Genomic DNA, 14955 nt, shown 5'->3' with positions numbered 1-14955 from the left:
AAAATAATCAGTCAGTTTTGCAGTTTGTTTAGTGACTTGGGTGAGAAATCTGCTCCTGTTCACTTCTCCCTCTCTGTGTATTGTTTGGCTCCATTTGTTTCTCATTTGGGCTGATAAAGACCAGTACTAAACATTGTACCTCAGTGTACCTGGGCCCCATCTCTCATTGACTCCCCAACGTGGTGTGACCCAGGCTTCCCACTGGCCTTGTCCCTGTGAGCATTGGCCTGGGTTGTTCAGTGCTCACCTGGCCTGCGGGCAGATCCCAGGGCCCTTTGCAAGTGCTGTATCTGGAGCCATCACAGTGGCAGCCACATCACAGGGGATGGGAAGGCAGATGTGCAGTTTCCAAGTTCCCAGTGAGGTGGTGGCCCTGGTGCAGCCCCTTGTTAACAAAGCGTGGAGCTGCTGCCGTGGTGATGTTCAGCTTGGCGTGGCATCCGGGCCCTGGCTCGCCTGGGGCACAGCCCTGTCACTGCTGTGGTGTCCTTTCCCAGGGATGATGCCTTCTCTGACAGCCTGAGCCAGAAGGCAGACAGCGAGGCGAGCAGCGGGCCGCTGCTGGACGATAAAGCCTCCTCCAAGAACGACATCCAGTCACCCACAGATCACATCTTGGACTATGGCTTTGGGGGAGTGATGGGCAGGTAACTCACATTCCTGACCACGGGGGTGGTGGCTGTCACAGGTGTCAACAGTCAGTGTGTGGGGCAGGGCAGGATGGGAGGGAATGCTCTAGAAAGCACTGCAGGGTAATAGGGGCTTGGAGGGGATTTTATGTGCACTGCTAACGGGGTTTTAACATCTACAGAGGGTACAGGGGCCCTGGGCAACCTGGGATAGTGGAAGGTGTCCCTGCCCATGGCAGGGGGTCAAAACAAGATGACCTTTGAGGTCCCTTCCAACCCAAACTACCCATATGATTTGATGCTGTCCCTTTCTTGGTACTGGCTAAAATATTTGTTTTCCTTCTTGCCTGAGTCTCCTGAAGCTGGAAGGCTCTAATTTGGTGTGAGCTGAGCCCAGGGTGAGGGGGTTGCCTTGCAGCATGCAGCAGTGGGGCTGACAGACGCTGACCTGTGCTGTGCCGGGCTCTTTGCAGGGTGAGATTGAGGTCTGATGGTGCAGCCATCCCCCGGCGCCGCAGCGGGGGGGACACCCACAGCCCGCCCCGAGGGATGGGGCCTGGCATTGACACCCCTCCCCGAGCAGCAGCCTGCCCCAGCAGCCCCCACAAGATCCCCCTCAACAGGGGCAGGATCGAGAGCCCTGAGAAGCGCAGGATGGCCACGTTCGGCAGCGCGGGCAGCATCAACTTCCCAGACAGGAAGGCCCTGGCTGACAGCCACCCTCTGAGATCCACCTGTGGGTCCACCCGGCACAGCAGCCTTGGAGATCAGAAATCCCTGGAAGCAGAAGCTCTTGCTGAGGTGAGAGGGCTGGGAGGGCACCAAGAGGCTGCAGGAGCTCACTGGGGAGTGCCTGGAGCCCCTTCACCTCAGACATGGTTACAGTGCTGCTGTCACACCCAGCTCTCTTGGGTTGTTCTTGGAAAAGATGCTCACCCAGATGATGTTAATTTTCACCTTGAATCTTGTGGGGTTGCTGGGCTTGGGAGTTCTGAGACTTCTCTGGGAGAGTATTTTGACTCATCATCTTAGGAGCTTAATAGAATGAATCGGAGCTAACTTGATAGTTATTTCCCTTCAGCTGATCCTTTGAATGTTACCTGAGGGTAACTGAGCATTTTGTAGGTGTTATAAAATTAAGGACTTGTCTACACCAGGACAACATTAACTAGAGTGACTTTTCAAACAATTGACTCTGGTGCCTTAAATTGCTTCTCCAATAGTCTTGCTGAGTGGCCTTAATTAAGTTAAGGTGGATTTAAGCAAAGGCAAACTAGGGCCTCTCCATTTGTACAGGAGGCCCCAGCACTGTAGCCGTAGGCAGTAGCTAGTTCCCTGTGCATGGGCACTTCTGGTTGAACTGGGTTCACCTTCTGGGGGATCTCCATGGACAGACTGTGGAGCCTGGAGGTGGGTGGGCACTGAGGGGCTGGAGCCAATGTCTCCTTGGCTGCCTCAGGCCTTGTTGCTGCCTCTCGTATATCCATGGCGAGCTGTTGTTGTGCCATTCACTCCATAAACATCCCAGTGTCTGTCCCTGCCATGTGCCATTGTCCTGTGGGCGTGGGGCAGCAGAGGCCCCCTACATCAGTGGAGGCTGCAGGGCCTCTCTTGTGAGGAAAAGCCAGCCTCAGTGCTGTGGGGGAGCTGTGTGGGCAGGCTGCTGTTCACCCATCACTCCTGGTGCTCAGGATTCATGCCCTTTGCAGCTGGTGACCAAGCTCCCGCGGACCTGGGGAGCCCAGGGCACCTTAGTGCGGCCAGTTTGGGCTTCACCTTCTCCCAAAGCTGCCGTTTTCCCTGGGAGCTCTCAGATCAGAGACCCCCTCTGCAGACAGGCACGCCAGGATGGTGGGGTGGAGTGCAGGGGAGCAGGTGGTGCCGTGGCACAGCGCTGACGTGGCTTTGGCATTGCAGGACATCGAGAAGACCATGAGCACGGCGCTGAACGAGCTGCGGGAGCTGGAGAGGCAGAACACGGCCAAGCAGGCGCCCGACGTGGTGCTGGACACGCTGGAGCCCATGAAGAACCCTCCGATGGGCGCCGCCAACTCGGAGCCGGCCAGCCCGCTGCACACCATCCTGATCCGGGACCCCGAGGCGGCCATGCGGCGCAGCAGCAGCTCCACCTCCGAGATGATGACCACCTTCAAGCCGGCGCTGTCGGCCCGGCTGGCCGGGGCGCAGCTGCGGCCGCCGCCCATGCGGCCGGTGCGGCCCGTGGTGCAGCACCGCTCCAGCAGCAGCAGCAGCTCGGGCGTGGGCAGCCCCGCCGTCACCCCCACCGAGAAGCTCTTCCCCAGCAGCTCGGCAGATAAATCGGGCACCATGTAGGCCGGGGCGCGGGGACTGCGGCGCCCGGACGCTGGGAGCGGGGCGAGCGGAGCCGCGCCGGGTGGGCAGGGGTCAGAGCCCTGCTGGGCAGCCTCTGTGGAAGGAAACACGCGTGGGGCCTGGGCCTGGTGCTGTACATACGTGTGCGTGTATGTACATAGGTGTGCACGCACCCCATCCATGCAGAAACACTTCCCGAGCTTGCAGTCCTACGGCAGGAGGAGACGGCAGGTCTGAGTGTCGGCACTGGAGAGCACATTCAGTGTAGAAGTATATATTAAAAACAAAGTGTACAGAATTCAGTGACTTTTTAAAACAGTAGATTTACCTCAGAAACTGGCTCTGAAATGTCCTCTCTTGAGACAGTGGGTTGGTCTGGGTTTCCAAGGCTGTCTGTGTGCACCTGGAAGCCCACGCTGCAGCAGCTGTGCGTCAAGCAATACAAGGCCATCCTGGAATTTATTTTCTGTACCTCTTGGCATTGAAAAAAAAAAAAAGGATGGGAATGCAGTGGGGTCTGTTCACTGCTGGGCTGTGGAGAAGAGCTGGAAATCCATACATGATCATGTGTGACCGGCCAGCTGGAGTCTTTCCAGTCCTGAATCCTGAGATGTCTTCATGTGCCCGTGATTCCCTGGCAGCAGGGACAAGCAGGGTGTGTGCCATGGATGGGAATGGAGTGAAGTGAGTGTCATGAGTGGGACAGAGTGAGGTGTGTGCCATCACCCTCGTGCAGGAGGACGCTGTGCTGCACTGGGACTGTGGAATGCTGCTTCTCTGCAAGTTCTCAGAGTGAGCAAGGACTAGTGACCAAACCTGTGGTAAAGCATGGAGTAACTTACAGAGTTTGGAGATTCTTCATCTCCCTTCCCCCATGTGCTTTTTCCTTTTTTTTGTTTTTTTTTTTTTTTTTAATCAAAACCCAACCCAGTGGTCTCTTGAGAGTCAGGCCTGAGCAGCAAGGAGGGGTCTCAGGTCAGAGTGGTTGTCCTGCATGAGAAGCATGAGCCGTGTTTGACCACATCAGATGCAAAACTGATCTGATGGGTGATACTTTGCACTTTCTGTACTGTACCATATAATACAACAGTTTGAGTTTATGCAAAAGAATCTACATTTTGTTTTACCCAGAGGAAAAATATGCAGAAGGCTGTGGATTGCATGGTCCTGTGTGATAATCCAGACTCCTCTGTAAGCACTGAATCCGAGATGCTCTGTGCTTCTCCTGCAGCTTTTCCTTGTACAGATTTCCATGCAATGCCCCATGGTTTGATTTGGCACTTCCCCATGGTCACATGCTCATGTCTCCTAACATTCATCCTTCCTCCCTGCTATCTCTGATCCTGCTGCTCTGTGCCTGGGCAAAGAGCCTGCCAGCCCTCCTGACTCACCCAGCGGCCACTTACCCTCCCTGGGGCTTTGCTTTGTCCCCCTCATGTCTCCAGCACTGCTGTGGACCCCAGCTCTGCAGGAGAAGCAGCCTGACTTCCAGAAGGCAGTGGAGGCACTGACCGGGGTGGCAGAACCCGTCAGTCCTGCCGTGGCTCGTGTCTCCTCGGCTGGGGAGCTTCCACGTGTGCAAGGCTGCCTGTACATCCACACCTGTACCTCTGTACCTGTCACAGCTGCACCCCATCTCTGCCCCTCCACAGCTGCACCCCTGTGCACTGGGCACAGGCTGTGGGACTGGCTGGTGCCTGTCCCCTGCCCCTCGCACGTGTCCCCTCACGCCCCGCTCTGCCAGCCCTGTAAATATTGCTGTACTTGCTTAACTGCTCGAAGGTAACTGTTAACCTGTAAACTGTACAAAAATAGGCTAAAGTTAGATAAAGCCGATGCCACTCAACAAATCTTTGCACTTAGTAGGTAGCTCAATGTAAAAATAAACCCAGTAATAATACTAGTAATCCCGAAGGGAAGCGAAGCCGCCGGCACCCCTGGCAGAGCCCGTGGGGAGCAGCTCTGCCCATGTCCCTCCCTGTCACGCTGGCAGGGCAGACGGTGTGTGTGCGTGTCTGTGAACGTCCTCGGCGTTTGGTTCACGTTGGTGTTTATTTCTCCATCATGCCCCTTTCCTGGCACAGCCCCTGGCCGCTGCCCCGCCTGGTGCAGCAGCTGCAGATGTTCAGCCAGGCTGGGCTGGTCAGGGACCTGTGCTGGGGAGGGAAGGACCCATTTGGCACGAGTGCTGTGTATCCATTGCTAGTAATTATTACTTTTGTTTCCATTTAGTTCCTGGAGAACATTCACTTTGCCAGTTTTCTGTTTTTTGTATGCTTTCTGAGATGACTTGAGAGCAAACCCATCTTCATTAGGGGTTTTATTTCCTCCCTTACTTTTGACCATACGGTACAAATTCCAGTGTCTTTCTATTAAATTATTGCCTTTCATTTTCCTTTGTTTTGTTTTGTTGTGGGTTTTTAATACAATTGTTTTCTTATCTTTAAGTGCCTTTTTGAGCACCAAAACAAACGGTTGGAGTTCAGGCCTGGGGGCTGTGCACACATGGGTTCGTCTGGGCAGTTGTGTTGTGCTGGGGGTGATTGCTTTTAAAGTCCTTCCATTTTTCTGTTTGATGAAAAGGGAACCAAGACTTTTTGTTGGAGAATAAACTCCCCCTTTGTAATATGGTATTCCAAGTGTAGTTTTAACTACTGTAAATTTAAGGGAAGAAATGTATTTTTCTGTAAGCGAACTTGGCACAAAATTGAACCACATACGTTGTAGGAGCATCGTAACTGGAACTCACTCATGGTTTGTGAGTGACTGACTCCGATCCTCGGTACCTCCCTGAGGGCACAGACTGTGTGTGGGCTTCAGAGTTCACAGAGCTTCACTGTGACAGCCCACGGCCGAGCTGCCGCCGGAGCCAGGGCGGGTGAGCTGAGTGAGGGCGGCTGCTCGGGGCAGCTGTGTCTGCTGTGCAGAGCGAGCTCTGGGCCAGCTCCTGCGGCCCTGCCCCGGCCAGCCCAGCCCTCCCAGCCATGGCCATGGCCCTCACATGAGGCTGAGGGGAGCATGGTGTCACCGCGGCCCTGCCATCCATCCTGGCCATGGCCATGGCTATGCCATGAGGGGAGCATGGTGCACCATGGCCCTGCCCCATCCATCCCAGCCATGGCCATGGCCCTCACATGAGGCTGAGGGGAGTGTGGTGTCACCACGGCCCTGCCATCCATCCTGGCCATGGCCATGGCCCTCACATGAGGCTGAGGGGAGCATGGTGTCACCGCGGCCCTGCCATCCATCCTGGCCATGAGGGGAGCATGGTGTCACCACGGCCCTGCCATCCATCCTGGCCATGGCCGTGGCCCTCACATGAGGCTGAGGGGAGCATGGTGTCACCATGGCCCTGCCCCATCCATCCTGGCCATGGCCATGGCCCTCACATGAGGCTGAGGGGAGCATGGTGTCACCACGGCCCTGCCCCATCCATCCTGGCCATGGCCATGGCTATGCCATGAGGGGAGCATGGTGCACCATGGCCCTGCCATCCATCCTGGCCATGGCCATGGCCCTCACATGAGGCTGAGGGGAGCATGGTGTCACCGCGGCCCTGCCATCCATCCTGGCCATGGCCATGGCCCTGCTGTGAAGCGAGTGTGAGGGCACTGCAGCCCTGCCACCCCTGCCAGCCATGGCCATGGCCCTGCTGTGAGGCTGAGGGGAGCGTGGTGTCACTGCAGCCCTGACATCCATCCTGGCCATGGCCATGCCATGAGGGGAGCATGGTGCACCATGGCCCTGCCCCATCCATCCCAGCCGTGGCCCGGCCATGAGGTCAGCGCAGCGGCACCCACCCTGCCCTGGACAGACCCTCACGCCTGAGCGCGGGCCCGGGGCGGCCATGACTGCACTTTGTTCCTTAGGCTGAAGTCCCTGGTAGGTGGTTTTTGTGTCCCAGGTGTGTTATTTAACTAGCAGTGTTGTGGTTCTTGCGGGGCGGCAGTAGATGTCCCGAGTCTGATTTGCTTTGCGTGGCTGGGCTGCGAGGTCTGTGGGGACGGGGCTGGTTGTGCCGGGAGGCCGTGGGAAACGCTGGCTGCTGCCCGCTGTACCGGCCATCCTCCTCCTCCCCTTCCTCCTCTGGTGTTGTCTCTGTAACGTATGGTGAGATGCCGTCAGCTAGAGTGTCTGAGTGGGTCCTCGTGTGTGCTGGTGATGCCATGTAGATGAAGCCACTGGTTGGGTGTGGACTCATCCTGTTGAATAAACTGCTTAACTTTTCTCAAAAACGTTGTCTGTGATTTCAGAAGATTTGCTGCCTCTTGCCTGTGCCTCCTCCCCACACCCTCCTACACCCCACAGCATCCTGCCCTGCCCTGGGCAGTACAGACAGTCTCCTGCCCCTGTAGCCAGGCTCTGGGTGCTGTTTATGGGTGCTGAGGCGATAAAAAGCTCACATTCTAAACAAACAGCCCCAGAGCCCTTCGCACTCAGGCTGTGAGGAACTGCGCTGGACTCTTCTGGCTGGGTTATGTCTCTTCCCAGTTGTTTTCTTTTTTTTTTTTTTTTTTTTGCTGCTGGGTCGTGGCTTCACTTCCCTCCCATCTTGGTGGCATGGACAGACAGAGACCTCCCCGATTCCGTCCATCATCCATCCCTGAGGTGGGGCAGCTGCAGACACAGCTGGTGATGCTCGAGCCGGGGTCTGCGTGGGCCACGGGGGCACGCAGGGGGAGGGGAGGGCAAGCTGCAGGTGGGGCTCGACCTGCACCACCCCGTCCTTAATTACCCCTCCTTAAATACGGTTAATGGGCTCAGCCTCAGGGGAGGTGAGTGCAGGGTGGGTTCCGGGCTGTCGTGCCCGTCCTGGTCACCACGCTCTCCTCAGCACCGAGAGCAGCTGGCAGCGGTTCTGACACAGCCCGGTACCCACCGCGGGAGCATCCTGGGCACCGCCCGGGGGAGAGCCCGGGGGTGGCTCCGGCAGGTCCCTGGGCAGCGGGTGCGTGTGGAGGAGCGGGGTTTGGCCAGGCCCTGGAGGGTGCCGGCTGTGCACGACACTTTTGAGGCCTCTGCGGGGTGCCCGCCAGGTGCCCGCCAGGTGTGTGCCAGGTGCCCGCCAGGTGTGTGCCAGGTGTGTGCCAGGTGTGTGCCAGGTGCCCGCCAGGTGTGTGCCAGGTGCCCGCCAGGTGTGTGCCGGTGTGCCAGGTGCCCGCCAGGTGCCCGCCAGGTGTGCTCGGTGCTCCGCTCGTCCCGCGCTGTGCCCGCAGTGTCCGCCCGCTGCCAGCAGAGGGCAGCAGCGCTCCGCCCCCGGCCGGGCCGAGCGACGCGCGGGGAGCGGGGACCGGACCTTGTCCTTTTCCTTCTTTTCCTTTTCCTTCTTTTCCTTTTCCTTCTTTTCCTTTTCCTTCTTTTCCTTTTCCTTCTTTTCCTTTTCCTTCTTTTCCTTTTCCTTGTCCTTTTCCTTTTCCTTGTCCTTTTCCTTTTCCTTTTCCTTGTCCTTTTCCTTTTCCCTTTCCTCCGGGCAAAAGTGCTGCACGGGCTGCCGCTGACTGATTGAACTGAAATTAAAACCTGATTCTCTCCAGAGGGTCCAGTTACCCAGGTGAGGTGTAATAATCATTAACTCTGAGTGTGATCAATAAATCGAATGTATTTATTAATTTATGCGGGCCGGTTGCAGCATTTGCATTTGAATTACCGTTCCACACTGCTGCGCTCTGCCGCGTGTGCTGGTTTGCTGCTGAAGGCAGGAATTCCTTTTAGGTGGAGACTGTGAGCGCCGGGAGCCTGTGGCTCACGGTGTGCCTGGCCCCGCGGGATGCTGCTGGCATGGGGCACAGCGCAGAGCCGGGCTGGTGGCACGGAGCCCGGACTGAGCAGGGACCGGCTCCTCCCATCCCGCTTCGGGGCTCAGGGCAGGGAATCGCTCCGGTGAAAAACTGCTGGAAGGCAGCGGCGGACCCAGAGGGCTGGGCGGCGATGCTGCCCCTGCCAGCCCTGCTCTCTGCAGGTGAGGAGAAGCAGCAGAGCCCTTGCTGTCAGCTCTGGGAGTGCTGCCCAGGGGCTGGAGGGTGACAGTGCCTTGGCTCTGCCTCAGCAGCTCCTCAGCGAGCACTGGAGCCCTCCGAGGTGATGGAAGGAGCTCTCAGCCTCCTCCAGTCATCTCTGGGGTACCTGACTGCCAAGGAATGGCCTGGGGGTGACTTGCCTTTAGCTTGGATTGGTCCAGCAGCTCAGTATGCCTGGATCTCACTCTGTGTGCCCCACGGGGCACCTAAGGGCACTCTGGCACCACTCACACTCATAGCTGATGAATGAAAAAATGACATAGAAATGAAATGTAAAGGAAATGATGCAGAACTTAGTGATTAGTGCTCTGAACCTGGACCCAAAGTGAAACAAGTGCTCTCAGTCCTGCTGACTGAATCAAATAATCCAAATTGCTAATACATTATAGTCATTTTTTTTCATGTGCGAGGACATTAAAGAGCTTTTAGTGGATGAGGTAAAGATTTTCCATTGATGTTTAAAACTAAAAGAGAGCTGTGTGCTGTGGGTGCCCAGAGCCTGCCGTGAGCTCATGGCAGGGGCTGTGCATGGCTGCCCTGTCCCTCCTGTGGCCTCTGGCCCTGGCTCTGCCCTGGCAATGACATCTGTGCCCAGTCATGGGAGCCAGCATGGAGCACAGGGTGCAGAGAAGGGAATTCCTTCCCAGGGGGAGCCAGGGCCATGTGGGATGCTCTGGGGCCACCCCAGCATCCCAGTGCAGAGGGATTTTGCAGCCCCTGCTGCTGTTTCAGCTCAGATCCCTTTGGGCAGCAGCTCTGACTTGCCTGGAGTTCCCTGCTCTTGTGAACATTTGAGAGATGCTCTGTTACATTGGCTTTTGGAGGGGGGTATGAATTGCTAAGGCTGTAGGTTCATGGCACCCTCATTGCTGGTGGCTGCACCATGCCCTGCTGGGCCTTTTAGGGCCCTTTTTCCTGCCTGATCCCCTCTGCCCGTGGCACCCTCGGTGTCTGGGGCTGCCCGACAGCTCAGCCCCTCAGGGCAGGAGCGACCCCAGGCACGTGGCAGAGATTCTCCTGTGTTGTGTGCGTGGGTTTGGAGGCACTCCCTGCAGCATGTGTCTGATTTCCTGTGCAGAGGAGAAAACGCTTGCCAGATGAGACTGATTCTTGAAACTGGCCCAGTGTTTTTCAGCTGTCAGCTCCCCTGGCCTGCCCAGTGATAGCTCATCAGCCTTGGGAGGGACAGTGCTGGCACCAGCCAGTGCTGCTGTGGTTTGGTGCATTCTGAGCTTGCTTTCAATTTTAGTATTTTCCTTTGAATGTTTGGCTCCCTGCTCCAGCACAAGCAGTGTCCCCATGTCCCTGGAGTAGAGCCCTTCCCCTGGTAGTTCAAAGTGCTGATGTGGTGGGTGTCTGGAGTGTTCCTGGTGCCCCCAGCTGTCCCCAGCCCCTGCCCAGGACCTGCAGCAGGCAGGGCTGAGTGAGCCTGGGGAGACTGTGCTGTGTCCTGTGCCTGAGCTGGCTGCAGGCACACAATGAAAATAGGAAGATTTACCCAACTTTTGATAACTTTTTTATTTCCCCTTAATATACACCTACAGCCTCACTATAGAAAAACTGGAAACCAGACTTCAGCAGGCCTGAGAGACTGCAGCATTATCCATCTTCTGTAAATACTGTGGAGCAGTTGGAAACCTTTCTATGATCCCAGCTCAGCTGGAAAACAGCACCACATTCCTGCTGCCCTTTGGGATCACTTCCCTTGCTTATGGGGTGGAAGGCAGCAGCTGTTGAAACATTTTGGTTTAAGTGTTTCATGAGAGAAAAGTGTAATTTGCTGGATTTTAAATATCCTGTGCATCAGATCAGCATAAGCATTGCAGGTAACCCAGCCTTGCTCTGTTCCACAGAGATGCCTCTGTCCTCCCCAGGAAGCTTCCAGAGATTTGGGCTTGGAGTCCTTGGTGCTGCAAAATCAGGTGAGGTTTGTGTGTTGGAAATGACGCTGGAGCAAGCTTATCCCAGACCTTTAAATCTAATAACAGCCTCTGACAGCATCCAAAGGCCAGGCGCCCTCTGACAGCTCCTGATTCCACCCGAGCCCCATCAGCGTGAGGCTCATCTCTGGACATGCACACGTGTCCGGCTCTATCTAACCAAGATGAATTTCTTCATTAGGATTTGCAGCTGCCTGGGGCACTGGGAGGCTGTGATGAGCAAGAGCTTGGCTGGGAGCTGGTGCAGCTCCTTGGCTGCTGTCCCAGGGAGCTGGTGCAGTGAGGATGGGGCTGGGTGGGCTTCTGCAGCCTGGCAGAGCCCTGAGCTCCTGTGACTGGCCCAGGAAAGGGCTGTCAGCAGTGCTGGTCACCAGCCCAAACCCTCCCATCCTGCTCAAAGGTAACCAGCTTTCTTCCCTCCTGGAAGGGTCTCGGCTGACAAGAAATAACTGCCCTTGGCTGCATAAACCCCCACCTGCTGCTGCTGAGCACTGATGGAACTCGTGTTGGATTTCTGTCTCTAAACTCTTGCTGCATCCATTTTTTTCACCCCCTTCAAGACAACTTTAATAAAAATAATATATTTAGCAATGACTGGGCAAGTGCTGAGGCTGTCAGAGCTGTGCCATGGAGCAGGGCAGTACTGAGCTTGTGAGGCCGTGGCAGTGGCTGAGGGTGAGGAGGCTCTCAAGAAGGCTCTAGGGTGAGATGCAGCCTTTTTCTTAAAAGAAAGAAAGAAAAAAAATTGGCCTTACGTAAGTCAAAACATCTGCTAGTGCATGACTAATGCCTTCCCTCCTCCCTGGTGTGGCAACTGAAGTCCATGGGAATTGTATAAATGATTGTTTCCTGTAAGAAGTTATACATTGTTCATAGGGCTTTTGGGGACAAGCCTTGTGTGCAGCCACCCCTTCCCTTTTGCTTCTTGCCTGTGGCTTTGGATCCAGCTGCTCCCGGCCCTGCTGCCATGAGCTGACAGCAAGGGCCAAACACATTGTCCCCAGCCCAGCTGGTGCCAGGGTGGATTTATTCCTGCCAAAGCCAGCTTGAGTGGACAATCCCGTGTGTCCACGTGAGGTTATGGATGCACAGTGCTGCCAGCTGAATGAGCTGGGTGCTGGGCTGTGGGTGGCAGCCTGTGGTGGCACTGCTGTGCCCTCCAGAGCAGGGCTGCTGGCACTGGGCTGCTGGAGCCTTCCCCAGGACAGGCTGATGGCAGCCAGGGGCTGCACCCCTTTGGGCTGTCTGTCTGAGGGGAATGCAAGGAAATGTTTTACAGCCCCAACGGCCAAAGTGGCCCCCAAATGTGGCTTTATTCCCACAGAGCTCCCCCATTCTGGCAGTGGTACTCTGCAGCATCTTTATAACTCTGCTCACCTGTTTGCCTTTTGATTCCAGTTCAGACCTTGTGTGGATCTGTGCCCCCTGCCCATCCCAAGGCTCCCACATCCCAGTGGGACTCCTGTGGCTGCCAGTCTGCCCAGTACCACCCAGCAGGGAACGGGGCCAATTCACTTCTGCGCTGAGTTTCTATTGATATGTCCTGAATTTTGGTGCAGTTTCCCTGCCTGGGTCTCAGTTCTGGCCACTCTGGGTCTGTGTCTCTGGTCAGGGCAGGAGGAGCTGCTGGGTCCAGCAGAGGTGAGTGCTCCTGGCAGATGGATGGATGGATGCAGGTGTCAAACACTGCACCAGCCACGCTCTGGTTTCTGCTTTCCATGGTCTGGGACATTAACTGCTGCCAGAATTACTAATGGGCTTCTGCTTTTAGCCTGAGTGCTGCAGACTGCTGCTCCAAGGTGGAGATCATGGAGTCAATTAAGTAATTACCTGGTGTTTCAGCTGCCAGCACTCGAGAGCTTTTGTTTTTCACCACTGGCGTCAATCCCAACACCCATCTCACCCCAGATCATCAGCAGTGGTTTGTGCACTACTAGAGCAGGCTGAGGTGCCATGGACGGGCTGGAGCTGCTTTTTCTGCATGTGTTCTGGTGACAAATGGTTCCTCCTCCCTCTGTTTAGTCTCATTCTGGCACATAAATCCAAGCATGAACAGGCTAAGCTCAGCAGAAGCTGAAATTGCCTCTTCATAGCTCTCTTGCTCTGAGTGTTTTACCCTCACTGATTTGATGAGCAGCATTCTCCAGTGAGATGCAGAGTGGGCTGAGCTGGAGGTCACACACAGCAGCACCAGGAGCAGCCAGACTCTGCTGAGGCCCCATGGTCCAGGGAAATGCATCTGCAGTGGCTCCTGGGACTCCTCAGCCTCTTGGTGAGCCAGTGCTGGGAGTGCTGCAGTGTGCCAATGTCCCAGCAGGACAGGGCTGGTGGGAGGGATCCCTGCCCTCGGCACCTCTGGGCACAAGTGCATAATCCATGGCAAAGCATGGCAGCCTTGTTGGTGAAAACTGTGCTCTTAATTAAATCAGAGTTGGGAAGTGCTGAAGGGGCCAGAGTCCTGTGAGGAGCTCTCAGGCCTCTCCTGCACTCCCAGTAATTCACAGGGAGGATAAATGAACCTTCTCAGGACATTGGGGAATGTCTTACCCTGGCAGAGAGGTGCAGGGAGGTCTGCTACCCTTGCATTGCAAAGGCTGAGAAGTGCTTCATGTTTAGGAACGGGGAAAGGCAGCAATGAAGTGATAAATACAGCAGCAGAACAGCCCTAACAGTTTTCAGCAAAGGAATGAAGTCCTAACAATGGGCATTTTGGTGGCAAAGCAGCAGACATATGGCACAAGGGACTGGCAGCAATTTGTATCCAAACTGCTCCCAAATCTTTTCCTAGTCCCAAGTCCCTTTCCAAGCTGAAAAATGCTAAATCTGTGCAGGAGAGCTGGAATGTCAACTAAGAAACACTTCTATTAATGTGTTGACTCTCTTGCCTTCAGATTTCACCTGATTTACTCACTTTTGTCTGCATGGGAATGCAAATTGTTGTTTCCTATTTGTTAGCCCCTGCCTGTGACCTCCATAGCAGGTCTCAGGTGGGATACAGAGCACTGCAGTTACACATGGATTAACTGCCCAGGGAATCACTGAGAGAAACCAGGCACTGGAAAGGAAAGTCATTTCCCACTGAGAAGGAAGGGTCTTAGCCTTTCCTGGGGCTGGCATGTTGCTTCTGGGCTCTTGCTGCTACTCGTTCTCAAAATGCTCAGCATCCTCATGTTTCTGCAAGCAGCTGAATTAATTTAATTCAGCTTTTTTTCTTCTTTTATTCTTTTTTTTTCCCCTTTGGTTTATTTAGAATGGTTGGGAAAGGAATTGCACCCAGGCTAAGAACCAAAGAGCCAAAGAGTGACTCTAAGGCCCAAAGCTGGCAATGGAATACGCTGTTGGGAGACAGTCAAAGAGAATGGAAGGTATTACAGACCTATCACTGTGTTTATTGTCAGTGTGGGAGTTTTTATACTGGAGCAGTTTGGAGCTAGTGAGATTACTCATGATTTTTCTAACATTTACTGGATCAGCATCAGTGTCCAAATGGGAGATATCTCCATGTGCAAAACAATGTCTCTGAAATGTCAGCAAGTGTTGCTTGTTGCTGTTGGCAGAGGGCCCAAACCAGCAAAGGCCAATTCACCACTGGCTCATTCCCTGACTCCGTGTCCCTGTCCCAGGGCAGGGCTGTGCTGTTCACCTGCTGCCTCCTCTCCCAGGTGCCTGTCAGCAGCCACTGTCATTTCATCCTGCCCTCAGGTCAGGCCCAACTCAATCAGCATTGGCTTGCTATGAAATGCCCAGAGTGATTTTATTCATCATGTTCATCTTAAAGCACTCCAGGAGAAAGTTTAAATATTATTTCTGGCTCCTTTGGCTGCTAACTCTCACAGCATTTTCATGGAAGTTTCCACGCTGCTCTGTAAAACAGTAAGATGCTTTTGGCTGACTTATGTTGGCCTAAAATCATTGCAGTAGACTGAAAAACAAAAAAAGAAAAAAGGATTTCATCTGTGCTTTCAAGTAATTTCTGTGTGAAATGACCAGGTACTTGTGGAGCTGTGGCACAGCCAAAGCAGCAAAGGTTGTGTT

General features: G+C 54.9%; 1 protein-coding gene across 2 annotated transcripts in view; it reads left to right on the top strand.

Annotated features, from left to right (window-relative positions):
- The window catches only part of SRGAP3 (SLIT-ROBO Rho GTPase activating protein 3), a 73799-nt gene extending 68446 nt beyond the window's left edge, over positions 1 to 5353 (top strand). For both annotated transcript variants that reach the window (XM_054640002.2, XM_054640001.2), the window contains exons 20-22: positions 498 to 647; positions 1103 to 1430; positions 2547 to 5353. In XM_054640002.2, coding sequence (XP_054495977.1) covers positions 498 to 647; positions 1103 to 1430; positions 2547 to 2963 — 895 coding nt within the window. In that variant the 3' untranslated portion in view covers positions 2964 to 5353. The remainder of the gene's footprint in view (positions 1 to 497; positions 648 to 1102; positions 1431 to 2546) is intronic.
- The last annotated feature ends 9602 nt before the right edge of the window (positions 5354 to 14955 follow it).

The sequence above is a fragment of the Agelaius phoeniceus genome, chromosome 11, assembly GCF_051311805.1.
Source record: "Agelaius phoeniceus isolate bAgePho1 chromosome 11, bAgePho1.hap1, whole genome shotgun sequence".
Lineage (NCBI taxonomy): Eukaryota > Metazoa > Chordata > Aves > Passeriformes > Icteridae > Agelaius > Agelaius phoeniceus.
This window is presented reverse-complemented; position numbering and strand designations above follow the sequence as displayed.